This window comes from Haliotis cracherodii, unplaced genomic scaffold (genome assembly GCF_022045235.1).
Source record: "Haliotis cracherodii isolate W230 unplaced genomic scaffold, xgHalCrac1.p SCAF_24, whole genome shotgun sequence".
Taxonomy (NCBI): Eukaryota; Metazoa; Mollusca; class Gastropoda; order Lepetellida; family Haliotidae; genus Haliotis; species Haliotis cracherodii.
This window is the reverse complement of record NW_027266280.1, coordinates 9038405-9063378: the sequence shown is the minus strand read 5'-3', so window position 1 is coordinate 9063378 and position 24974 is coordinate 9038405. Positions and strand designations below refer to the sequence as shown.

The following is a 24974-nucleotide window of genomic DNA, read 5'->3' as shown; positions in this document are numbered from 1 at the left end:
ATAAGGGGTTAATCACTCCAACACAACAGTCACGTCCTCGATAAGTAACCCAACCCAAAGGGTAAAGACAGCAGTTGTGGATGGAACGTTCCGACAGCAGTGTCGATCGTATCCAGGTAGCAGGTAGCTGATCCGTAGTGTTCCTTCTGTGTAAGCAGTCATGTGAACGTGATCAACATGCCGATGAAGGTGAAGATGAATGTCAAAAGGGGTTGGAAATGTATTGTTTCAAACAGGTTTCTCGCAAATCCAGTCATGCATGTTCAATAAGTAAGGACAGTATAAAACACGATCACGTTCAAGGTCAATACAATTGATAAACGCTGTTTCCTTTCTCGCTTATTTATTAAGGATAAAGAATGACAATAAATTGTGATGCAGAGTGTCAAAAAAAAAGTAGCCTTAAATAAGCATCAGTGTTCATGATATACAAAATGTTTGAAACAGCCAAAATGTAGAAACAATCCCATCAATTTTCACGACACGGTACCTCAACAACACTCGACCTTATAAGATGCAGTCTAAATCGGTGAAAAATTAAGTCGAATCCAATTGGTAAAAATTACCCAAAAGGTAAGAGGCATATAGGCTGGATTTTTTTAATACAAAATGGTTTATTTCCAGAAAATGACAGGAAATTAAATAATTTGCAATGACAAAAAACATTCTCTCCCAAACGCTTAATCAAATTTAGTATATTCTTGTTTATGTTAAGCACAAAGCTTTACATTATAATCTCTTCGTTTCATGTACGTCGGGGTGTTTACATGTGTAAACAGCTGTAAAGGGACCTTTGACCCTATATCACCCAGTGCATGCTTTGTTTTAACGGAAGCCCCGTGAGCACATTGCTGTCAGCGCCTGCATAGCGACGCGGGGAAAATATGATTCACTGCGCACTCACTCACCAAAGTTGTTAAAGCGCCCGTAATAGATTCTCGCGTCGATCCGCTTTGCCCAGCTACAGTCAGGCCGCAACAGTCATTGGTATTCCCTTAATGAATATCCATATTGCCTCATAGCGCGTCATGCGTTTAGCATTGCTAATTACCTCATTGATGCAGCAGTGTTGGGGCTAGGGACGGCACAGCCGGGTGTGGAGGGGTTAATGTATGGGGGACCCCGTATTACCGCCTAACCTTGCGGTCATAGTGTGTACTCAGCGATCGTCGGGTCACGTGATACCAACAAACGCTTTTCCGCTGCGAGTGTACAGCCAGCGATTGACAGGTGAGCAGCTCGTTCAGTCGGGCTGTATGTGAAATGGAGTTACTCACGACAGACTCGGAGTGAAGCGGGTGGATTCTTGAATGGAGGAATACAACACTACCCTGCTGTGGGTCCCCACCGCCTCCCCACGGCTTTCAAGGCGGGGGTGTGACCTGGGATCGTACCCTCGGGCTGCTATATCGATGTGTGTTGTGTGTTGAGGGTATGGTTGTTGTAGTATGTATACTATATTGTTTAACGACGCTAGATCGTTATCGATGTGTAATGTGTGTGTTCTAAGGTAGCCAGCATGGAATCGTGTAGCCCTGGGAATGGCAGTAGCGGCATGGGCACGTTGCTTGTACTCCAGCCCAAGTCATTGCGGGGATTCACAACCAGCGATGACTATCTATTTGCCATGAAGGAGGATTTAGCCGAATGGTTCCAAGCGCTGTATAAAATTGATATCAACGCTGAAAATTTCTTCGAGGAGTTGGAAACGGGAGTACTTTTGTGTCGACATGCCAACGAAGTTGTTCAACATTACCGTCTAAGTCGTGAACACGGAGGGGTCGTCCAGATGAAGTCGTACTTCGTCAGGGACGTTCCTGAAGCCGGAGTTCAGTACCGTAACAACGTCAAACCGGGGACGTTCATGTCGCGCGACAACATTTCCAACTTCTTAACGTGGTGTGTCCATCTCGGTATTCCTGATGTAGTGCGGTTTGAAACCGAGGATCTCGTAATGAGGAAGAATGAAAAGAGTGTTGTGTTGTGTCTTCTGGAGGTGGCGAGGGTGGGGGCAAAGCTAGGGATGTTAGCCCCCACCCTCGTGCAGATGGAAGAGGAGATCGATGAGGAGATAGCGACAGGGGAACCACCCCCTCAGATAATCACATGCGACCTCAAGTCTCTTGACGAACTGGTAAGTGTCATGTTTATCTTGGTTTTATGTGCTGATTTTATGTTTATTACCCTTAAGAGGTCGTTGTGCATTCACCGTGGTTACTCTCTTAATCAAGGTGACATTATTCTCTTGGTATAATTATTATACAAGGAAGAGTTACAAAAGGTGGCTCAAAGATGGTGTCCACGTAATGCGTATAGCTTATCAATAGTCTCGTACGTCGAAATGACGTATAGCTATGACGTATACCTTCACGCTGTTCTATACCTTGATTACAGCACTCATGTGAGATTGACTCACATTTATTCCTGTTGTAGACATTATGTCATATATGAATGGCCACAATTGCCTAACTAACTACATGCGGACTGTACCAGCCATAGTTAACGGCAGTTCAGAGCCAAGTTCGTTCATTCATCAGTGTGTAGACAATTTTACTCATTTTGTGTTGAGACAAACACGAACAGGGGTTAAATACCACCCTTCTTCACAGACACACACTCCCAGCTTCTGACAACTATCAAATGAGTACAAGAATTAGATGAATTATCACAGTGACACAGTGAGATGCGTCGGCAGTGATGTATGTGTTGTGTGGACAATTGTATAAATAACTTGTGTGTGGTTTCAGTAATATCGGCAGTTTGTACATGGTATATTTAGTTCATCCGAGAACACAAATCTGCAAATATGCTTGGTTAAAACACCGTAGGAAACGCTTCACGGAAATGACTTTTGAAAGTGGGGCATGACATTGATTTATACCGCTTCCTTGCACAGCTGCGAATGTCATGAGACGCACGTGCTCCCTGACAACCATGGCTGGCTCCGTCAACTCAGTCATTTTGACATGGCGATATGTTTACAAGTATTTCCGATTGATAACCCCTTTCCACTACCCTAGATTCAATCTGCAGTTTACAAATTTCACAGTTCAGATCCAAGCTGCAGTTTCATAACCTTGTGTACCCTCACTTTGAACGTGGCTCGCATTTCACGAGATGCACGTGCTCGATGACAACAGTGTACACATGCTCACCACAAGTATTGCATCAGGTCCGCCCATCTCGAACAGTGGCGCCCTCTTGCGGTGGATCGTATTACTGCATGTATCTTCTGACAGACAAAACACAGCAAGACCACGAAGTTGTGCCGGCACTGTCACCTTAAAGCCATTATTTAATGTAGTACATGTTCCTGTTGCAAGCGAATTTGACACTGAAATAAGAAAGGCGTGACTCTTTCTCCACCAGTGTTGAACATTTCGGAAGTGAATGGGTTATGAAGTTCCACACGGCTGTGCCCCGTCTGACCTGAAGCCAACTACTATCGCGCTATCTTGTACAACCCGTGTTAAATTTCAAAGCAGTTGATTCGTGAAGATTTCATGCCTAAAAATCCGATTTTGACTGACACGTGCGCGTGCCACAGCCAGATGGCTGCATGCAAAAAAACAAACTTTCTTTTTTAAAACTCTGTTAAGTGACGTTTGTTAATACACAACACGTGGGACTGGATTTATGACGTGAACTAGAACCGAAGCATGTCTAATAATACAGGGGGGCTTCAGAACAAAGGAAAGTTTTAATATAACTCGTTTCCATTACCTCAAAATACCTACATCCCTGAAACGATGCTGTGCACTGCAACATTATCAGTTTGATATTGTCGATAAGGTAGGAAAGGGAATTTTGATGAATCATCTCTTTGAACTTGTTATATTTTTTTCAAAACAAATACGTGCACACAAGAGCTTCCGAGTCCGCGCGTTGAGTACACGCATATACCACACAAAAGAAGTTAAAGAACACCCCAGTTTTTCCTTATGTGGGTGTTCTTTGACTTGTTTCGAGTAGTATATGTACATAAGTTGTTGGGTCCGCGCGTGGAGTGCATCTGCCCTAACAGACGCTACAGCTGGTAGGTTAGTTTGCCTGGAGCGAGATTGTTCAGCGCCACAGCTCAAGTCTAAGAAGATCAACTCCGGAGACGTTTCTTCTCTGCTCACTGCTGGGGTTTATATTCCGTTTTAATTCTCATAAATACAGCTGTAGTTGAAACTCTCCTAATCGGAAATCCAGCCGTGGAACCGTTGAGAAGTAGCGAGCGGTCATAATTGTAGTGCTATATTCATAATCAGAGCCCTGGGACATCGTGCACAAAGCAACCTCAACACCGCGACTATTAATCCATGTTTAAGCATGGAGATAGTAATGAATGAATGTTGTTTTACGCTGACGTTAGCAATATGTGTGATTCCGTTACGTTTATAACACTGTAATATCGTTTATTCTGCAAGGAGACCTAGTGTCTTTAGCACCAACTTTTGCATCAACTGTACTTTGTGACTTTGTGGACTGACGTACGATTGTCTAAGATAATTGTGGATTGACGTACGGTGGTCCAAGATGACTGTGAACTGACGTACGGTGGTCTAAGATGACTGAACTGACTAATGATGGCCCAAGATGACTCTTGACTGACGTACGGTTCAGTCCTTTACACCTCACAAATCCATGAAACATTCGTCTTGAGCCGTCCGCTGGCTATTGCCGGGGTATTGACCATTGTTTGGTGATTAAGCAGCTTTAGTACATTCGTCTTACTGTGTGGGTGGATGACGCAACGCACAGGATGACTAGTCCGCTTGTCGAGGTGGACCAGGCAGCGCCCTGCTGGTAGAGATTAGATCGGCTAATCCGTAACGAGAGAATTGTTACTGGCTCCTGTGATATTTCAAACTGGGATTAAAGATTAAATGTATTTATTCAGCATACGCTGGACCAAGAAATACGTTTCAATTAAACATCTAAATATGTCCGGTGCACTTTATTTGTAAAACTTTACAAATAAAACGTCAACGCCAGAGAATAACCAGTCTCGATTATCCGACGAAACAGATTCCACGGGGCGTAAAAGGCAATAAAGCCGTGTAAATTACATGAATGGATCCCTGGAAGTCGGTGATGAAACCTGGTGTTCAGATGAAAACACCATTTATCAGAAACACAACGTTATATCATGTGAAATGAGATACAATGGGAGTTAAAGTTGCGTTTAAGATTATTGTACTTAGACAGCGACGTGCGTGCTGGTTTTATAGTGTACCCGCCCCTTTATTCCGAGCGCCAGGCAGGGTATAAACAAGTATCATCTTTTAAGATATTTTGGTCATCAGTGTATGAGGTGCCAGCATTTGTATTTTATAAAGAGTTAACTGGTATACTGCCTAGCTACTAATCCGCTACTGATCCTCGTGGCTAGATATATGACATCACCCGTTGAACCAGGCCCCATGGTCATGACATGGCACGGATAAGTCGCCACTACAGACGCTTATTCAGCTCAAACTTAGTCCACCTTTGATTGTGGGGAAAAAGAGGCCCACATCACCACGTGCTTCTCTCCCCGTGGGTAGTCTGGGGCAGAATAGGTCCATCGTTCACGATGCATTACTCCCATTAGGGATTCTCAGGAAAATTGGGTACACTTTCCCAAGCTTATCTCCCAGTGGGGATTCCGGGGCTGAATATGTCCACAGTACCCCATGCGTGCCGAAAGAGCAGAGAGGGTCGGTCTGTTACAATACGACCGGTGCTCATGCTGTCAACCATTGGTTTGACTGGCCTAGACCAGATTACACACAGTCGACGGTGCTGTAGCCGAAATGTTGCTTACTGCCTTGAAACAACACTCACCCACACCATCTAAGCAAGTTAGTATCTTGGCTATTTTCAAAATTGTCTAAGATATCATGGTGTTTTGACGTTAAGGTGACATTATTTTTAGTCTGAGATACGAATTGCGTACCTTTGCGAGTGGCATATGCGTTCCGTAATTCAAACAACGCTTGTAGAAATAGAGCGTAACACACATACACATGATGTCACTCTGGAAATTGCGAGCTACTCCGGGGACCCCTGAATAAACATGGATGGCCGTCATTTCTAATTTTCAACGTTTAAAGTTGCATCACATGAGCGACGGTCTCATAACAAGGCAACAACACGTGTACGTTTGGTGAACATTGTTGGCAACAGATGTCGGCTTTAATTGGAAGAAAATCTTCATTACCGTAATCACTACTCGACTCGTGTCATACACACCTTCTCCTTTGTCGAGTAGTATGTACTGTAATGTTAGACGAGCGTTTCCAGTTCTTCAGGATTTTGACAGCTTAATTTGAATACCACCGTTAGGGTGTAAGGGTGTTATTCGGATATAAAGTCGAGAGACGCTTTGAAACCGCGTTAGCAGTTTGAATTCTGCTAGTCATGCATTTCAATTGATATGGGTGACAAATAGCTGCGCAAATATGATCTAAAGCTCTTGAAAAGGTAACTGTTTGAAACGACGCTGGTTTGAATTTTTATTGCCGTTGGGTTTGAATTCAACTTTTAAAAATAGTGCCGGGTTGTGCAGGTGCTATCTCCGGGCATTCTGTTATGTGTTTTATTGTATCGTCGTTGAATCAAAATATCAAATATTTCTTCACCGATAGACTGGCAATAACTCTCGGAAATGAAAATATTATGATGTTTTGTTAAATTGTCTTTTAATATATACATGTAATAGAAAGGAGCCAGGGGAACGCTTCATTTTTAGAAACCTGGAATTAAATTGGGAGTTTGGGGATATTGTTGTTTGGGGGTCTGAATGAGAGGTAACGTCTACGGTTTTATCACGGTATACCAACTACTATCAGTGAGAGGAAGAGGTTGTGTCTATATTTGGACATTAATACAAAGAAATATGTGCGGTGAGGTGAAATGGGGTTTAAATTATTGCACTTATATAGAGTTGAGACGTGTGTGTGTATGTGTGTGTGTGTGTGTGCGCGCCTGTACTAGTGCCAGTTCTATAGTGCTAGCTCACTGAGAAACCATGCCGCCGATTCAGCATGGATACCTCACTCCGATACAGTACATGACCCCGAGACGACTAGTCCTTTTATTCCCTTAATACCGAGCGCCAGGCAGGGTAACAAAAAGTTCCATTTTAAAGTCTTTTGGTACGAAGCAAGTGGGTGTCGAACCACCGATTTTCTGCTCTCAGGGCAAGAGCTCGATCCACTAGACCTCGCCTCATGGCATGGAACTGCAGTCCAGGAATGTGAGGAATAGTTTGTAGATGGCCGACATTGTACCATCCAGGAGACAGATGCGACTAAGCCGACGCCAAGCGACATCTCAACTCCCAACAGTACCACCACAGAGAGGCTAGGCAGTTATATTTCGGTATCAAAGAAGCTGAGGAATTTGTTGACAGTCTGGCACCTTGTTGATGCCAGTATTTACGCAATCAAATTCCAGTCGACTTCCTCATTCCTACTTTTAGAATCAACAGAATACTCACTTCTGACCAAACCCTTGGCCTCATGTCAGAACAAGCCTGTCTATTGCTCAACGATCACGTGACTCAGAATCCCAGCGCAACAATGCCACTGTTTGGAGCTGCATTTGTGAGTGTGTCGTCATCCTCTTCGGTAGAGACGAGGCGGGAACCCAGCGTTCCGTTCCCCCAATGTGATGATTCAGCAGTTCTCGCGATGCTATTTGTGCACTATTTCCTCGCCGGCTCGCATCAAATATCGATCCGCATGCGTAGTGAACTGATAATGAGGGAAGGTTGGTATGTGGAATTACGGCGCATCACCGTTGGCCATGAGAAGTACAGCGGTATTGACAACAAACATCGACTGTTTTGGGTCGGATATAACGAATAACCAACCTACTTTGAGCGAATTTAACACGAGTCATCCAGGATTGGCGTTTGTTATCGTAATGTGAATAACGAACTAGGCTTATGTCGAATTGATTTGGAAGGTTTTCGTTGCTGAATGTCATTCGCTGACAAATATAGAGTATAATCTCTCTCACAGACCCCAGTGCATATATTTAATGAACATGCACCCACATTCCACTGTCATCTCTACTGGGTGGCCCAGTCGTCTAAGGCGCCGCGATTCGCTGTGCAGAGTTGCGTCCCTTGGGCACACCAGAAACTTATGATTGTGGGTTCGAATCCCGGTTCGCCCCAGTTATGTCTCTAGGTTTGTCAGCACCATACCCGTGCTCGTGGGTTTCACCGAAGTGGTAAACGTCTTAGAACTGCATCACTTCGGGCTTTCCTCCCACATTAAGCTGACACGCCGTGATATAACTTGAATAATGTTAAAAGCGGCGTTAAACCCAACTCCCTCACTCACTCATCTCTACTCCGTTCTTGCAGCCTGTACTCTTCCGTTCTCAGCTCCAGATAAGGGACTAGAGTGTTCCTTAATACTCGATAGTTTCCCTGTGGAGTTTGTTCTGGTTAACTGTAAGATAACCCTACGGTTAGTTACATTGTTTGTTTGTTGTTTAACGCCGCTCTCGCCAATATTCCAGCCATATAACGGCGGTCTGTAAATAATCGAGTCTGGACCACACAATCCAGTGATTGACATCATGGACATCGATCCACGCAATTGGGATACAATGACATGCATCAACCAAGTCAGCGAGCCCGGCCATCCGATTCCCTTAGTCGCCTCTTACGACAAGCATAGTCGCTTTTTATGGCAAGGATGGGTGGTTGAAGATCTATTCTACCCCAGATCTTCACGGTTCGTAGATCGACTTGTGGTTGAGGGGCAGGTGTTGTGTTTAGGGTAGCTGTTGTAGTGGCGCACTGGAGATGTATGCGGAGTTACATGTTGTAGCGTTGTTGCTGTTGTGGAGGAACATGACACATTCCCGCGGTTTATTGATCCAGTGCCATCCGATCGCCTCAATATGACGTAGTGGTTTATATATGTAGTCATATATATGCGGTCTATTAGTCACACGTGGAACCTGAAAGTGTTGGTCGCTGATTGGGTCCTGATGTTCGTGATACATCACTGGGAATATGAGTTTTTTGTGGTAAGGAAGATTAAAAATGTATGATTTCATTTATCTAGGCGTCATTGGATTTCAGGCATCGAATTTACAATATCGTAGTTGAAGTCTGCTCTTTTGGTTACTTTACCAATGTATAGTGTGTGTGTGTGTGTGTGTGTGTGTGTGTGTGCGTGTGCGCGTGCGTGCGTGCGTGCGTGAGTGCGTGAGTGCGTGTGTTGTTTAACGACGCACTCAGTAATATTCCAGCTATATGACGGTGAGGAAGAGACTATATGGATGTCAACTTCTATATTACGAGGAACACAACGTCTCGGAGTATATGCTTACTCCTTCATCAGGTGAATGACGGTGATCTGTAAACAATCGAGTATGGACCTGACAATCCAGTGATTGATATCATAAGCATCTACGCAATTGGGACACGATGACATGCATCAACCAAATCAGCGAGCCTGGCCACCTGATCCCGTTAGCCGCCTTTTACGACAAGTATAGTTGCCTCTTACGACAAGCATGGGTCGCTGAAGACCTATTCTGACCCGGATCTTCACGGGTGGGTGTGTGATCCTTCTCTGGATCAACGTATGGGAGGGTCGCAAAATCGAGATGCACCAGTCTGGACCAGTGTCTCCCACCCCCAACCCCTTCCCAGACAGGATTAGATGTGTGCGTGCGTGTGTGTGTGTGTGCGATGTGTGTGTGGTCGATGTACTTTTCTCTTTTTCCCTTCAAACCCAAACATTATTGTTCCCACAGACCGCCTCCGTGGTCTAATGGTAGAGCCTGTCTGACGCTTGGTATTAAGGGGCTAAAACAAGGACTGGTCGGCTCGGGGCCAGTATACTGTGTCTGAGTGGTGTATTCATGTTAAACTGCGGCATGGTATCTCAGTGAGCTAGCACTATAAATCGGCATCAGTCCGGACTAGTACAAGCAGCCACACACACACATACACGTGCATGCACGTCGCTATATAAGTGCAATAATCTTGGACGCGACGTTAAACCCCATTTCACCTCACCTCAATGTTCCCACACGACGGTACACGTGACAATAAGAATTAGCTACCTTACGACATCTCAACTCTTTCGAATAGAAAAAAATACAAATCAGTCCGCTACCCTCCAATACAGTGGTTACTGTATAAACCATTTACATAATTCATACATAACCGGAAAGTCATGCCGACCCGGCCTACATGACACCCGGTTTAGCGTTGGAGGAGTTCTACAACCAGTTCGTGCCGAGAGGGCCTGCGCATAGCGACTGTTCCCACGTCGTGGAATGTACATGCACGGACCTCCAGTCAAATCGCGTGTAAATATCTGTCAACTTTCTCCACGTATGAAAGCAATAACCGTAAGCCTCCATAATAGATTCCCACATGCCAGCATACAGGGGCTGTAGATCGCACTACCGATGTTTGTTTCTGTGTAAACATACACCTTGACCTCGATCATGGAGTTGTAATGTAATGAGTTCAGTTCGATCACCTGTATTGATTTATTGAACTCGAATAAGTTTTGTCGAAGGAACCATGTGAGGTTTGTGAATAATTTATGTGCGTTACGGCCTGACGTTAGTTTCATGTATATATATGATACAAAGGTTAATGGGAATAAATCGTGTTCTCATTTGGGCGTTATCGGATGCGTGTCATTATTTTGTTTTGAAGTTCATGTACTTCCGATTATACGTTTGTCATGTGGAGTTCGGGGTAGGTCACGCTTGCATGTGCATTTTAACTGCAGTAAACTACGGTTATAACGAACACGCTTATAACGAACTAACGGATATAACGAACTAACTCTTTAGTCCCGACTATTTGATGTAGTTATGATGTATATATGCTTATAACGAACAACGGTTATAACGAACTAAAAATAGTAGTCCCTTTGAGTTCGTTATAACCGTAGTTTACTGTATTGCATTGTTTTAAAAACATATGAATGACACCAAAAACTGGAGTGCATCTTGTAAGCAAGTATCGTTTTGAAAACTTGTTTAACTGTAAGGTTATCCACGTTGTCATGACGTTGTCATGACAACTGAAGAAAGAAGCAAACGAAATGTACTGATGGAATGTATGGGTTCCGGTGGAAAAAGCGAGCGTATCGCTAAGATGATCGTAACTCCCATACTTTAAAATAGGCTTACGACTGTCTTAACGCTACGATCTCTTTGTGGAACGGGCTTTGGCCTTGAGACGACCATAAGAATGAACGTTCATGTGACTCAAATCGCCAGCGCTTCGTCTCAAGATTCTGTTCCAACGCCAGTGTCATTTTGGAAACCTAGCAGAAGCACCTTTGCTAATTCTATATCCAAGTCATCGGGAATGTTGACCTAAGATAACGAAGAACTTGTTGAATACTTCCTGGTCCTTGTGATAGGAGGCATGTCCCGTGATTGACATTGATTGACAGGCATACCAGGTGCACATATCGACACAGCAGGTGCCCGCTTGGATGAAAGGGGGTTGTAGATTGCTGATGTCAGCTTTATATTAGATGTGTAATGTAAGATGTGAGGCATGCAAACGCATCGTCTAGTACGTTAGTTTGTTGGGGAGTGACTGGGTTCGAACCCCACACCGAAACACCTTGTGTTTAAACCTACTGGCGTACAAATCATTTCTATTTTCGTGCCGATATTATTTGTTTTTTGAGAATTATAAAATTTCTTTGTCTACTCTGTTTAGATACGTTCAATCTGGACCAATGCTTATATAAGTATTGTCACCTGACACTATTGGGTTTAGCATCTTTAAGTTGATGATGTCATCACTGGATTGTGTGGTCCGGACTCGATTATTTATAGACCGCCGTCATACAGCTGGAATATCGGCGAGTGCGGCGTGAAACAACAAACAAACAAAACATCGTCAAGTTAATGGCAGTTAAGTGATTCTTTACATATATGGTCAGTCACTGAAGGGTCACTTAGGTATGTAAGGGGTCAAACATGAACATACGCCAACAAGCGTCAATAGGTATGTGACAACGTGATTAACAGTTAAAGAACATGTTGTTTATGCCCACGTCCCACTGACAGGATGCTTTTGTAAAACAGGAAAAAATGACGAAAAGTGCAAGATTGAAGATGATGGAAAAAACTACCCAAAAAACTCACGTCTGAACGCAACCAGTGGTTTAGCCCATGCACGTGCAGTACATGACAAGTAACAGTCAACGTGGGTGTAAAATGATTAATTCCAGATGCCCCTGAAATGGGCTCTTGAAAGTTGAAAATGCGTAACTAGCTCCTGCAATTAAATGTTCATTCCGGTTGTTATGAAAAGGTCATTATGACAATACAAATCAGTTACAAAGATGATTACTCCACATTTCATTTCTGACCGTGAAGATCCGGGGTAGAATAGGTCTTCAGCAACCCATGCTTGCCGTAAAACGCGACTATGATTGTCGTTAAAGGCGACTAAAGGGATCGGGTGGTCAGGTTCGCTGACTTGGTAGATGCATGTCATCGTATCCCAATTGCGTGGATCGATGCTCATGATATCAATCACTGGATTGTCTGGTCCAGACTCGATTATTTACAAACCGCCGTCATATAGCTGGAATATTGCTGAGTGCGGCTTTAAACAAAACAAACGAAACATTTCATTTCTAATAATAATGTTCCATAACGATACAGGATATGTATTATGCTTAGTCATGAAATAACAGTTATATCCATATACAAGTATCTGGGGGATAATTCCTACTAATTAACAGTGCAAACTGACCATTAAAGTAAGGCTATTTACAACTGACCATTAAAGTAAGGCTATTTATAAATGACTCTTAGACTGAGGATATTTACGTCAATATTGATCGGTCTGTGCCACCTGTGTTTGTGGTATTCAGTGATTTGTAATTCAATTACAGAGCGTCATGGTTGGAACCCATACCAATAGACATAATCATAATTCATGAATTATCGTGATAAAATCTGTCCGGATAGAATTGGTTACATTTAATAGACACTATCATTTTACGCATGGTGTGTTAAATCGTAATAACAATGCGAAACATGTGATTGTCTGTGGATAAATTATTGATCAGTATGAATATTATATTAATTTGAGCCCCATATGAAGGACTGGCCCTTTGTCTTACCCTACTGGGGCGGTCGGGTAGCCTAGTGGTTAAAGCGTTCGCTCGTAACGCCAAAGACCCAGGTTCGATTCCCGACATTGGGTACAATGTGTGTAGGCCATTTCTGGTGTCCCCCGCCTTGATATTGCTGGAGTATTGCTAAAAGCGGCGTAAACCATAACACTCACTCACTCTTACCCTACTCGTTGTGCCTAATATTCAGCTTTTTTTATATTGTAATATTTTTCTCTGTTTTTTTTTATGAAATATATAAAACGTTCGGATATATCTCACACTCTCACTGAAATTCGCGGCTTTGAAAAACTGTCACCGTTGGTCACAAGGACACAACAGGTGATTACCTGGAGTTATGCTATCACCTGACAGGTAAATATGTCTTTGATCTTCGGGGCAATGCCGACAGTGAGTTTGAGGGTCACATTAACCTCTTACACCTGTATGACTTGTTGTTTAACGGTTTATTACAGTGTCTGTGAGCGGAGGCTGTCGTGAAGGCGAAGTCGTTCGGACATGTTTATGGCACAGTTTAAAATAGCGAATATCCCCGGCTTACAGCATCAGCATATGGTAACGGTTAACTGTCGCTGCTCCTTCATCACTCGCCACTGTTGCGACATCGTTGATATCCCCATATCGCGTACCGGACGTGCAGATTATATTACATCTCTCTGACACAATGCAAAACGAGAAGCCGATAATTTATATTTCCTGGGCGAGGGCAGAATCGGGTTGGAGTGAACAAAGTTTAGACGTTACGGTTGAGCCGGTGACATCAAAGGCACCTCCGTGGCCTAGTGGATAGAGCACCGGCTCGGTTCGACCACCGGGCGGCGTCAAAACCTGAAAGACGCCTCCGTGGTCTAGTGGATAGAGCGCCTGTCCTGTTCGCTCCCCTGGCCACGCCAAGCCAAAGGACGTTAACATGTGGTACTTGTTGTTACCCTGCCTGGCGGTGGGTATTAAGGGGATAACACAAGGAATGGGACCCGTGAAGGTTCCGGGGTAGAATAGGTCTTCAGCAACCAATGCTTGCCGTAAAAGGCGACTATGCTTGTCGTATGAGGCGACTAACGGGATCGGGTGGTCAGGCTCGCTGACTTGGTTGATGCGAGGACTGCGTGGATCGATGCTCATGATATTAAGCACTGGATTGTCTGGTCCAGACTCGATTGTCTACAGACCGCCGTCATATAGCTGGAATATTGCTGAGTGCGGCGTTAAACAACCAACCATCCAACACAAGGAATGGTGAGCTCGGAGCAGTATACTGTGTCTGAGGGGGGTATTAAACTGTGGTATGGTATCTCAGTTGGCTAGCACTATAAAACCGGCACAAATCCGGATTAGTAAAAGCAGCCTAATGCACGCACGTAGGCATGCCTCTTACGGCAAGCAAAGTCGCCTTTTACGGCAAGCATGGGTTGCTGAAGACCTATTCTACCCCGGATCTTCACGGGTCACCTGACATGGATACAATGTGTGTATAGTAGCCCAGGTATATCTGGTGTCCTCCGCGATTTTGCTGGAATATTGGTCAAACTAACGAATGCTGCACAAAAAAGGTTCAGGATCACCCGAATCTTTTATATTGCTTTAGTTGGCCTGTCATGGAATGACGGATTACCATAGTAATATGAAATAATCGGTGGTCCTTAGCGGTTTTAGTTGTATAAAACGAACTCACTCAAAAACGAGGACGATCCTGAAATTCGGATAATGAAATGGGGAGACGCGGGGGTTGGGAGTTTTTTAAATACAAGTTTACATATAAGGGATTGTTAGACACAAAATATTGTTCATCCATTTCGTCGACACTTGGTGTTATTCATGTGGAAGTATTCGTCTGGACAGTTTGCGTCACAACATGTCCTGTTCACTTTGGAATTATGTGGGATAAAATTCTGCATGCTGATGTGAAATGTCAGTTTAATATTATTACGCATCACAGGTCCTACGAGAGCAGCTTGCATGCAGTAGACTATTATCATCGTAGCTTGTAGGTGTTGTGTGCATATGTGCTATTCTACTTATTTACTCGCTAAATGTTGCAATGATGTTTTAATTCCCGTCCCACGCAACCTAATTACGACCAGGTGTGTGTCAGACTACCTTACGCGTTCACCTTTCTGCTGAATGTACTACTCAAAAGAAGTTAAGGAACACCCGATTAATCGTTAATCTTTAATTAAGATCGGGTGGTCAGGCTCGCTGACTTGGTTGATGCATGTCATCGATCCCAATTGCGTGGGTCGATGCTCATGATATTAATCACTGGATTGTCAGGTCCAGACTCGATCATTTAGAGACCGCCGTCATAGCTGGAATATTGCTGACTGCGGCATTAAACAACAAACAATCAATCTTTTAACTATAATCCTTTGAACAAAATAGGATGCCCTTTGCCTTGTTTTGAGCAGTATATGTGGAATGTGTTTGGATCATGAGTAAGTAAATGCCTTAGCCGCAGTCGGCGATATTCCAGCGAGTGGTTAGGATATGTTTGGAATATTCCCCATTAATCGGGGGCACGGGTGGCTCAGTCATCTAAGGTGCCGCTATTCGTTGTGCAGAGTTGCGTCCCTTGGGCACGCCAAAGACCGATGATCTTGGGTTCGAATCCCGGTTCGCCCCGATTATGTTTCTAGGTTTGTCAGCACCATACCCGTGCTCGTGGGTTTCACCGAAGTGGTAAACGTCTGAGACCTCCATCACTTCGGGCTTTCCTCCCACATAAAGCTGACACGCTGTGGTAAAACTAGAATACTGTTCAAAGCTGCGTTAAACCAAAATCACGAAGTAATCTCAGCGCTACCACTGTCGTACCTCCCATTCTGGCATCGAGACATATAACAGTCGCAGTGTTAAAATCCTTTATGGAGATGTACCATGGCCTCGTTCTACCGAGCGGTCTTTGTTCTTCGCCTATCTGTATCGGACTCAACACTGCAACATAGTTAAGCCAGCCTTAGCGCTAAGATCGCTTTGTGGAGCAGGCCGTAGTGCAAGCGAGGAAGGGTGGACCAGACGGCTGAGTCATATGGCTTAACTAATGACGGCTAATCTTCAACATATTGAACCAAAACGTGAGAATGTCTGAAAATGAAACTTGATATTGGGTTTTCAAGCTTTATAATGTGTTTCTGTGTGCCGACCGGAAGTAGAACGCCAAATACTTCCGTATTGCAGAGTACTTGAAAAACTACTTTCACGTGGTGGGGATATCAACATTGGTATTTATACACTTTGTGAGTAATTTGACATCAAGAGCAAATTAGTCGCTATACAGGTTGAGTAATAGCTCTGGCATTAGACTAACTAATAAAGTTCCCAAAATATAGTTATGCAAAACACAGTATTAAGGAACCCTTAAGTCTCCGAGCAAGAGCTGGGGAGGGGATAGCTATAGGCTGCCAGAGCAGAGAAAGGGACGAGTTTAGGCTGATGAAGGGGGTGGATATTGGCTGCTGGGGTAGACTAACGCTTAGTCTCTGAAAACAAATAGTTTTGATAGATACAAACAACATATAAATTGAAAAAGAAGCCCATGAGTGAGTTGAACACGTGGAAAATCTAGACTTGCTTCATGTAGAACTACTGCATTACAGCAGGGACAGCGGAAGGGAAATTAATATGGTTCGGGGACTGTGAGACAGACTTGCTGCTACAGTTGAGACAATGATTTGCCCGTCGTATTTTATGAAAAATACGCTCTGGGGTCTGTAGGGACACTATTCTAGCATTGTGAACAGAATGTTTAATTGGTTAATTGAATCTGGTATTTTCTTCCAGCGTATAGTCATGCTACACTTTCACTTGTTAAATCATATCCTGAGTACTTAATATCAAAGACGTCCACGTAAACATCTGTTTGTCTTCGATCGTATCTCTATCAAGTGAGGGCCGAGGACCCGGGTTCGAATCCCGACATGGGTACAATGTGTGAAGCCCATTACTGGTGTCCCCGGCCGTGATATTCCTGGAATATTGCTAAAAGCGGCGTAAAACAATACTCACTCACTCACTCTATCAAGTGAATATTTTTCTAAAATATCTTGTCCACTGACTCCGCTCTCAATCTCCATGTAAAAGGCTCCTGCTGGTTTTGGTGTGATTTGAACATGCCATGGATTATGCTGTATATACTGAGGGGAGATGTAAATAAACACCCCATCTAATGACATAACTCTCCATCCCAAGCACTCACAACTCACAATCAGCTGGAATATATATACTATAATACCTACATTGGCGTCGCCGCGCTTCAATGCTCCCTGTGAATGCCATCAGCGGGATCTCGGCCCACATAATGGCACAGTGCACGCTCTGTGATTAAGGGGCCACGCTGAAAATCGCCTTCAAATGGTAGTGTAGAGTAGGTCATGTAAGTCACATGGTGACACTGATAGAGGTTTTGCATTTTAAACGCCAGCGCTGAGTACCCGAGGCGGCGAGGCGGGGATGTATGAACCTTATTATTCTCCACACTTCCGGTATAGCAGGAAATTTAGTGCAGCTAGGTTTGTGATATGTGATGGTGTCTGAAATATGAAGAGATTATTTTTAGCTCAGTAAAACGTGAACCGTCTAATTGTCAGTGAAGGTTACTTTTAAAATGGTTTGTTTTCTCCATGATGGAAGTACACGTGTTAAAAAATACTATATCACACTGCAACAGAAATAAAACCATGACCAGCGCTCCGGATAAGCTTTTGGTGTTGTGGGTATTTTACCCATGCATTTTAAAATCATTGGGTATCAGTAATTCTATCTGGGTATTCAAATTTCTGTTACCCACTAGTTTTTACACATATGGGTATTTAAGTTAAATATTTAAAAACACTATTCATCTAGTCCCTGCAAACTAGTGCCGTGTTGGTTCGCGAACTTTACATGACTCAAAAATACCATGATACTTCCACAAGAAAGTGTGATGGCAAATGATCATGATGTAACTGTCATCCTGGGGTTTGGCAACGTTGACTGAGTGCCAGTTTATAATTTCAAAATAAGTTGATGATTTGCTTATCGAATACGCAGGGTTACTTCACAATATTTTGATGATACGCACAAGTCTTATTTTTGTAGCGTATCTGTAATGTTCGTTGCGTATTTGATACGCTTGGATTTTATTTTACTGCGTATCTCTGCATTTCTGATGCGTATTTTACGCAGATACGCAGCTTATCTGGAGCTCTGCATGAAGTACTTTGTACATTAATAACACGTTGCTTGAGCTATTAATTTTGTTGAATAAAGTGTTACCGGTGATGATTAAGGGCAGTATTGGTCCCCAGTACCTCCTTTTTGTCATAAGATTTGTTTGTTTGTTTGTTTGTTGTTTAACTCGCACCCAGCAATATTCCAGCTGTATGACGGCGGTCTGTAAATAATCGAGTCTGGACAAGACAGTCCAGTGATTGACATCATGAGCACCGATCCGCGCAATTAGGATACGATGACATGATCATGACCACCCGATCCCGTTAATCGCCTCTTACGACATTCATAGACGCCGTTTACAGCAAGCGTGGGTTGCTGAAGACCAACCCCTGATCTTTACGAGTGGGGATGGGATGGTCAAGCTTTGTGATCTGACTGATCACGTGTCATCGTACCCCGATCACGTCGGGTGGTCAAGCTCATTGACTTGGCTGATGCATGTCACGGTATCCCAATTACCTGGATCGATACTCATGACATTAATCACTGGACTGTCGATTATTTACAGGCCGCCGTCATATAGCTGGAATATTGCTGCGTGTGGCGTTAAACAACAAACAAACAAACAAGGGTACACGTTATCACGTATGCCCTTTACATACACCAACTATGTGAATAACAGTAACTCCGAACGGTCATGCCCGTGCAAATCGTGCACGTTATAGTACTTATACCTACTGGCCGAGTGACATCTGTCAGATCTGGGGTCAGCAGGTTTGCATTTTGTCTCAGATTTCAAGTATGAAAACACTATTTACCATAATCATATAAACCGACTTTTAGAACTCCAATCTACACCCAAACTGCATACGTGTCTTTGATAGGAGTAAGGGACGACACCAGAGAGGTGATATTAACCGTATAACGCCTCAACTCTATATTTCAACAACAAAGAACAGAGACCCTTACACAACTCAAACCACTTGAAAATTATAATGACTTACTCAACTAGGCCCTTGACGGCATAATGGGATGTTATTTAGCTTCGTGAGATTTCAAATGTGCGAAAAGCCATGTATGAATGTAACGGTAAACCGATATGGGCTGGGTTTATGATCGATATGGTGTTTGCATGTAGACTGTAGGTAAATCCTCACCTACTGTGTGACGTCATAGACGCGTGACTGAGAAGACAAGCAGATCGGCTGAATGACCCCAAATTACGGAAGTCTTTTAGGGCCATTTGATTTTTGATTTTCTTCTTGAAATTCTAAGATGCTATGTTGACATTTCCACTTATTATCTTGAAATTTCCACTTATTATCTTGAAAAGACAATCTATGTATCTTGAAATTTCAAGAAACAAAAACAAACAAACAAAAAACAACAACAAAATATATAAAAAAACCCAAACAAATGGCCCTAAAACGCTTCCGTACATAATACAGGTTTATGCAGTATTTAAGTGAAAAAAGATAACAGCTGGAACTCATGTATTGAATTTTTAGAGAAGAGACAAGTAGGTTTTGTCGGAACACATTACAAAACAAACGTACGTATGTCGCTGCATGTCTGAATCACTAAACGCCGTTTGTTTTTTTTTAACGCCGCACTCAGCAATATTATAGCTATATGATGGCTGTCTGTAAGTAATCGAGTCTGGACCAGACAATCCGGTGATTGAGATGATAAGCATCGTATTGGTCCCCAGTACCTCATTTATGTCGTAAGATTTGTTTGTTTGTTGTTTAACGCCGCACCCATCAAGATTCCAGCTATATGACAGCTATATAAGCGAATCTGGACCAGACAATCCAGTGATTGACATCATGAGCATCGATCTACGCAGTTGGAAAACGAAGACATGCATCTTACAAGCCAACGAGCCTGACCCCCCGATCGCGTTAGTCGCCTCTTACGACAAGCGTAGTCGCCTTTTACAGCAAACACGAGTCTAGATATCTTAGGAGAGACATCTTGTTGGATAATACGTTCTAAATATGTCATCTTACTGGTCTTGTGTTCGAATCCCGCTTCGCCTCGAATATTTAAGTTGCTTTGGACTTATACTCCTATCCTGGTAACCTACAGGTATTACTTACATGTATTTACACGACAATTCAGACAATATTTCAATCTGATACAGGCGTCAAGTTGTTTGATTATTTCTGATAATGTAATGGGGCTGAGTTTAGAGCACTTGAAAACCATTGCTTTGTTTTAAACACCAGAGATCAGTCAACTTAACACGCTTTGTACTGAAGCCATAACCAGTTGTTATTAAATCAGTAAATCTCAGTCTGTCGTGTATGTGGCAATGGCCTCTGTGTTTGGTGACCGCCTCCGTGGTCTAGTGGTAGAGTGTCCGCCCGGAGAGCGGAAGCTCCGGGGTTCGATCCCCGGCCGCGTCATACCAAAAGACGTTAAAAAATGGTACTTGGTAAAAATGGTTAAAAAATTGTTACCCTGTCTGGCGCTCGGCATTAAAGGGCTAAAACAAGGACTGGTCGGCTCGGAGTCAGTATACTGTGTCTGAGTGGGGTATTCGTGTTAAACTGCGGCATGGTATCTCAGTGTGCTAGCACTATAAAATCGGCATCAGTCCGGACTGATACAAGCAGCCACACACACATACGTGTATGCACGTTGCTATCTGAGTGCAATAATCTTGGACGCGACGTTAAACCCAATTTCACCTCACCTCACCTCTGTGTTGGGTGTAATTGCTGTAGGGGCATGTCCGGACAAGCTTGACCATTCCGCGGCGTCCGCCTCTACTTTGATAAGTTCGTTCACTGCCGATGCAGATAAACATATATCATGGGGAGCTGAAAGTCGTCGAGTGTTCGTAGGTCCTGATGAAAGTCAGAGTTTGGTTTCCGAACGAGTGGGTTTGCTTAAGTCTTTTGTTCCTTTGGTCGTGGATCAACTCTGTTAACTGACCTGCATATGTCATGCCATGTTTAGAAATATGGATTCATAAAATATGTTTTGTCCAGTATATTTTACTTGACCGCTGAATATTATCCGAAGCTCTAACGTGCAAGATTATTTAGCCTTTGCGGCTGACGTAAGCTCCACTCACTCACTCATCCACCCATAATTGTTTGTTGTTAAACTCCGCACTCGGCAATATTCCAGCTATATGACGTCGGTCTGTAAATAATCGAATTTGGACCAGACAATCCAGTGATTGATATCATGAACATTGATCCACGCAATTGGGATACGATGACATGCATCAACCAAGTCCGCGGGCCTGACCATCGAATCCGTCACATAGCTTGAATATTGCTGAGTGCGGCTTTAAACAAAAAACAATAAAACAATCATATAATTTGTAGTATCCCTTTAAGAGAGTTGAGTTCAGCTCCTCAGGCGAAGCGGTACAGCCCACCCTAACAGCGGAAACAAGGCGTCTATCTTATGTAATCAGTGAGGGCTGATCTACATCACTTTTGTTTGTTGAGCTGTTAACTAGGTCACAGACAAATAGAGATGCAGACTAAATTTCCCTACCTTATGTGGAAATCTGAAGAGCACGTCCGACAGAGCACCTCCCAGAAGCCCATTCACACAGTCCGCAATTACTTCCGGGTCACCGAAGGTCAATAGGCCAGACAGTTAGGGTTATTGCTATTCAAGTGTCGACTTTGATTTCTGCCGAGCAACAGTTTATGTTGTAAATCGTGAATTTGTTACGCCGTATGGTGAATGTATTTAATACACGACAAATGGCACTCATCAATGAATATTAATGTCGTGTTTCAAAAGTTGGTGTTTTCGGAAATAAGTTCAGTAATCTATATTCGTTCTCTTGTTTTGTAATAAGCGACTTGAATCGTTATAGTGATGACCTAATTTCGTCGCATCCCATTCAGTGATTGTTACAAAGTGTAGTAAAACCTTGATTTTTCTTGGTGACAGGATCCGCATATCGAGGGTTTGAAATTGAGATTCGCACCGATTATGATCATTGGTCTCGTCACTCATGCTAGGAGATTTTACTTTGTACACGTCTTCGAGTGTGGTCATTTATAGTTGACAAGCTGTGATATAAACTTCAAAGATGCGTTTATTTCTCTCATACACTTATCATCTTCCCTAGGCAAGGGAGTTAGCAGTAAAAAGTCAAGTTTCTACCCATGCCGAATATTGTCATAAAACAGATCTTACTTCGCGAAGTGCATCAAATCACGTGAGCATCTTGATTAAAAGCATGAATAGATTTGGAAAATCTCTGTTGAAGCCGAGTTGGCGGTACACATGCTTTGCAAATCCTGCAATCGACCGCTATATGCACGACAGTTTACGAACCGGATTTCGATTTCGTTACGCGATTTTGATTGGACTATGCATAGACTCGTTAGTCCAGCCAAAATGCAACTTCGTAATACCAGCCTAGTTCGGCAAGGCTGGAAACTGGACTTTTAAAGTTCGTTAACTCCCTTGCCTCGGGAAGATGGCACGTGCTTTCGTTACCAAATTTTAGTTATCCAGAAAGCCAACTGAGGTCTAGTGAGTTATCATAATAGGCAAGGATGAAAACTTTTATACGGCGTTAAGCAAAAATTACTCACTCACGGACTTTTATAGTCAGTTAACTCCCTTCCTTCGGAAAGATGTAACTTATTCACGTTGTCCAGAAATGGACTCGAGTGAGGTCGAGTGAGTTATCATTGCTTAACACCACATTCCTTAGCTCTTCGCAGCGATTTAGTACAAGGCATGTCTGCATGTCTAGAATTGTATTATTTACAACCTATTTTAACGACAGCAAGAATTTTTGCAAACACATTCATATTTTATGAAGAGCTGTCAAAAATGATATTTACCCTAACAGTTACACACAGTCATAGACAGTGATCGTCTAGACAATCAGCATGGTAGCGTCCTAGGAACATGGGAGGGGTGGAAGTACAATTATTTCGTTTGATGTTTACCTGAGAATTGTAAAATAGATTCTTCTCACGGAGTTATTGATAATCGTTTGGATATCTGCCACGCCGTGTGGATTTGTATGTCAGTTGATGATGAAACTGACGGGAATCGATGGGGAAATGTACCTGCCGCCCTACGAGTCAACCATTGTATGGAAGCGCTAGGGGGTCATATTGTGTAGAAGTTACAGTGGACGATTTTGAAACTTAAGTAATTGAAAGAGCCGATATGGCCATAAATGTTGCCTCATTCGCTCATAGAAGTAGCTCAAAATGTCAAAGTGTAATTAATAAATTTACATGCATGATGCTATCAGTATCTGCTTTCCTATCTTCATCACGCCATGGAGGCGGTCGGGTAGCCTAGTGGTTAAAGCGTTTGCTCGTCACGCCGAAGACCCGGGTTCGATTCCCGACTTGGGTGTATTGTGTGAAGCCCATTTCTGGTGTCCAGCGCCGTGATATTGCTGTAATATTGCTTAAAGCGGCGTAAAATCATACTCACTCACTCATCACGTCATGAAACCTAGTAGTATTCATCCATCTTTCCACGGACCGCCTCCGTGGTCTAGTGGTAGAGCGTCCGCCTTGAGAGCGGAAGGTCCGGGGTTCGGTCCCAGGTCGCGTCTAACCAAAAGACGTTTATAGATGGTATTTGCTGTTATCTTGTCTGACCCTCGGCATTAAGGGGCTAAAATAAGGACTGGTTCTTGTCGGAGTGAGGTTACTGTGTCCGAGTTGGATATTCATGTTAAACTGCGGTGTTGTATCTCAGGGGGCTGACACTATGAAATCGGCCGGACAAGTACACACACACACACACACACACACACACACGTGCATGCATAAGTGCAATAATCTTGGACGCGACATTAAACCTCATTTCACCTCACCTCATCATTTCATCAAACCCAATAATATCCATCTTATCGCGTATGTTTTAACCCAATTCCCAGGCAGTGTGTTGTACCATGTTATAACTATCATCCTATTGTCCGACGAGTGTCGTTATAAGACTTTAAATGCTGATAAGTCTATGTAATAAATACACCACAATGCTAAGCAGTATGCGATTATAATCCCCAGCGCACTAGGAGCTTCGCGCCATTGTTAGACAAGTTATAATCATGCTCCGAGGCGCTCGCCAAGCGTTCAGTCGCGCTCTGCTCCTCGCGACATATGTTATGTTCCTTCTTTGTTACGAAATGGGTCAAAGGTCACGGGCTGTTTAAGGTTTGCCTTTTTGCCTAAAGTATATCATTTTCGACGTTTGTTTTTAACCCCACATTCTTACCCCGTTTAGTATAAAAAGCAATACAAAAACATTTTTTAATCGCCACAACAGCCTGGTGTGTTTTCACACACGCGTGGAATACTACCATATGCTTGACAGCTCGTCGCGAAATTCCATTTGGATAATTACAACGTTATTGAAATTTTGATAGACTCCCAGAATGACTTTAATGACTTTTAATGACCCGGAAAGATATTTAGCAACAATGTGAAGTTACAGGTCCATGCGATGTACATCAAGCAATACAAACATGTTCACAATGGCGACACGTTGTCGTGATTCTCGTATAAAACCCTTAACCAACACACAGACGTCTGAAATACTAGTAAGTGGCTTGAGTGAGTGAGTGAGTGAGTGAGTGAGTTAGTTGGATTTAACAGGATTTAATCTTTGTCACTGTGTGCGAGCTTTAGAGGGAGAAAACACTGCATGTGTAGATTTCCCAATGGACGAACCTAA

General features: G+C 43.2%; 1 protein-coding gene across 1 annotated transcript in view; it reads left to right on the top strand.

Moving 5' to 3' along the window:
• Window positions 1–1095: 1095 nt before the first annotated feature.
• The window catches only part of LOC139472263 (GAS2-like protein 2), a 111719-nt gene continuing 87840 nt past the window's right edge, over window positions 1096–24974 (top strand). Inside the window, exon 1 of the mRNA XM_071254669.1 lies at window positions 1096–2134. Within this exon, the coding sequence (XP_071110770.1) occupies window positions 1520–2134 (615 nt within the window). The 5' untranslated portion in view covers window positions 1096–1519. The remainder of the gene's footprint in view (window positions 2135–24974) is intronic.